At 48.3% G+C, this 3,275-nt stretch overlaps 1 protein-coding gene across 1 annotated transcript; it reads right to left on the reverse strand.

Moving 5' to 3' along the window:
* Window positions 1–1,023: 1,023 nt before the first annotated feature.
* Window positions 1,024–3,272, reverse strand: LOC104842177 (pancreatic alpha-amylase; the record flags this gene model as incomplete). The annotated part of the gene is made up of 7 exons (XM_010584315.1): window positions 1,024–1,213; window positions 1,529–1,654; window positions 1,765–1,886; window positions 2,102–2,201; window positions 2,319–2,441; window positions 2,520–2,653; window positions 3,051–3,272. Coding segments are annotated over 7 exons (1,017 nt in total), but the record flags the coding sequence as incomplete, so codon positions are not given.
* Window positions 3,273–3,275: the final 3 nt, after the last annotated feature.

Raw genomic sequence — 3,275 nt, forward strand, 5'->3', positions numbered from 1 at the left:
TTTCAAAGGGGCAGGAGGGCTCCCTGGCCTGACCATGGCGGAGCGGAGGGGGGAGCGGGGGGGGCAAACAACAGGTTTGCAATGGCTATTAACATCCTGCCACATGGGCGTCTCAATCTTTGACACCGCTCCAGTGAGCAGATCCAGGGGCTGCGTTTTGCCAGCAGGCCCCCTGCCCTCAGCAGCGCGGTGCACCCTCCCGTTTGCCTCGGCATTTTCTCACGGCTGACAATGAAATTGGGAAAGATGCCAAGTCCACGCTCCACCTGCGTAATTCTCTGAGATATGACAGAATAAGCAAGCCTAACGCACCACAGAGACAAGACTAGGCTGTGCTTCAGCCACCGTCACGAGGCCCAAGCGATGCTTGGATGTACAGCGTGCTGCTCCTCAGCCGCCTTTGGAACAGCCACAGCGAGCGCTAGTTTGCAGCAAGCCGTTGGGGCTAACGATGGAAGATCTGTTTCTTGATTTGCACAGGCACGAGCTGACTGTGAACCAGGTAACCCGCCGGCTTGACTGCTGTCGTAGGCTGGAATAATTGATCGGCACGGCCCAGCTTCCTCTGCTGACCCAGACCCCGGGTTTGGTTTGTCACAAGAAACAGATAAACTGCCTGTGTGCGTAGGCACTGCGCACAGCTGGCCGCCCACAGCGTGTGTGTGTCTGGCTGCTCTGGGATACAGAGGGGGCGGGGGGTGTCTGTGTATTGGCCTTGGAAATACTGCATTTTAACCTACCCAGGTGTTGGTTTGGGTTCTTTTGTTCGTTTTATCGTCTCCTGTGTTTCTGTGATGTGGGAAGTGGAGTGCTGCGCTGCCTTAAAACCCGCCACCGCGTAGCCACTAGTTATGACGTGATAAAGTTACAATCCAATGCATTACGGGAAAAAGCATTACTCTTCAATCTGATTGCCATTTATTATTCACTAGATACAGAGTCACTCACGCTCGAATACCAGGGAATCGCATATAGGGGAAACAGTAATGCACACACCAAACGGAGAAGGACATTTCTCCTGTGTTACAACTTGGCATTAACATGAATTGCAACGAATGGATCTTCAGCATTGTTACTAATCTGGAAATTAGCCATTCCATCACCAGAAACATGCACCTCTTTTCCAGTGCATCTGTCGTCCTCCTTTTGTCCAGAAATAACATCGCAGTAGGTACCAGCAGGCAGCCCAGTTTGCACATTGACATTCATATTCCTGTGTGAAAATAAGTGAACGCTATTTATCCATTGTTTTCAAAAGAGGTATTTCAAACTGGGTACAGGATTTTTGAACCTGCTGCTACTCCCTTACTTTGAAGGGCAATGTACAGTGTGAGCTTTCTGATCCTATCCCTGCTTTGCTCCCTACACTCCCGTTCTGGCTCTCTAGAGCCGGCATGCAACTGAATGACTAGTTCAGGCTGTAGTGGTCGCTCTCGTCAGGAGAAGAGGACGTTCCCCTTCCCATCAGTATGGCTGATGAGGAACGCTGTGCTTCTCTCTGGGGACACCGCCTCTCCCACTGACTTACCAGTCGTCATTATTAAAGACGATGAAGCCTTTATTACCACGGCCAAAAGCTACTTGATTGCTGCCGTTGTCCCACCAGTTGGAGAAAGGCTCACCGTCCACCACGTTGCGGAAGATAACCATGTTCCTGAAAATGCAGGGAACGGCTCTCACTGTGGCTGCAAGAGCTCTAAAGCCACGAGGAACGTGAAGCAAAAGCAACTGCTTTCACTTATTTTTTTCTCCACAGTGTCCTACTTTATTTGACGCCAGCGATGTTCACAAACCCAGTCGTTGCCACAGGTAGTGTCTGCATTGATTGCAACAGGCTTTGTTGACCCATCCGAGTTACTCGGTGGTCCAACCCAGTCATTGACGTCCTGTAATTAAAAAGAGAACTTTAAAACTTCTTACTGAAAATGCAGAGAGCCTCTCTGTAGAGAAAAGATAGATGGAGCATCAGATTTCCACCTGCTAGATCCAACATGGGACAGAGAAATCACTTCACAAATTCAAATGCACTGGACTGCTTCTCTGGCCCTGTTCTGATCCTTACGCACCATGAATGTATCTATCTTCAGTGTTCCCAGCTTACCCGTCCATTCACAAAAGATCTTGGCCAGCGAAAACTTGACATCACACGTGTGAACCCATATGGGTGAGCAAGCATGAAACCAACGGCCATTTTATAAAGCCTGTTCATTAGACAAAGAAAGTAATGAGACGTGGAAAGAGAAACCATGCCAGAGAACAGAGAGACAAACACGCAAAAGGAAGAAGCAGCGCCCCGACAAGAGCAATCCCTTCCTTACCTGGAGTCCCAGAAGGTTAGAATGGAAGCTCCACCAGCCCCATGTCCCCGCTGGTTGTCGTGATTATCCACAAAGACCAGGGCTCTGTCGGAAGGCACGAAGCCCCAGCCTTCTCCCCAGTTCCTAGCCGAAAACACAAAGACTTGAAGCTACCCTGTCAAATGGTGTATCCCGGATAAGTCGCAGCATCGTCATCCTTACTTTAAGTAGGCCATCTTCTCTCCATTCCACTTGCGGATCACTGTCCCCAGTTTTGCACCGTATTTGAACTCTGTCACTCGGCCGTTTCCAAAGTAGTCACTGCCTTTGATCGGCTCTCCACCCAAGTCAATTACCTGGTACAGGAAACAGAAACCGTGCATCTGTTCTCGTCTCAAGAGAGACAAAAATTGCAGTGTACAGTCCTCGACATTAGTTCTCGCTTTACATTGAGAGGAGAAAATATTCAAGTGTGTTTATTTCTGCTACGTAGATCGGCCCGAAGTCAATCTAATACATGATGCACACAGGCAAAGAGATGAGTCAAGAAAGAAAAGGTAAAGTTAAATCACAATCTCTTCTGGAGGCAATTTTAAAAAGCAAAACTACTTGAGTCTGCAGGGCTGCTCCAAAGAAATGGCTAGCTTTTTCTGGCGTAAAGTTGGATGAAGATGTATTACGGCCCATACTCTGAAGGAGGAAGGTAAAAGAGATAGCAAAGACAAACATAAAGGAAAAAAACATGGAGATTACCTCCTGGTAAATGAAAGGTTTTGCTCCTGCAGAAAACCATTTCGTATTTAGATCTTTCAGCTTGTCTAAAATTGCCTTCAGATCCCCAGGCCACATATGCTTGGCAGCATCAATTCGGAAGCCTGCTACGCCGATATCAATGAGGTAGTTCATGTACTCGGCAACTTTTGAGCGTACGTAGTCCTTCTCTAGGGCCAGATCAAGAAGGCTAACCAAGCGACAGTC

This window comes from Haliaeetus leucocephalus, unplaced genomic scaffold (genome assembly GCF_000737465.1).
Source record: "Haliaeetus leucocephalus isolate CR32 unplaced genomic scaffold, Haliaeetus_leucocephalus-4.0 Scaffold967, whole genome shotgun sequence".
Classification (NCBI taxonomy): domain Eukaryota; kingdom Metazoa; phylum Chordata; class Aves; order Accipitriformes; family Accipitridae; genus Haliaeetus; species Haliaeetus leucocephalus.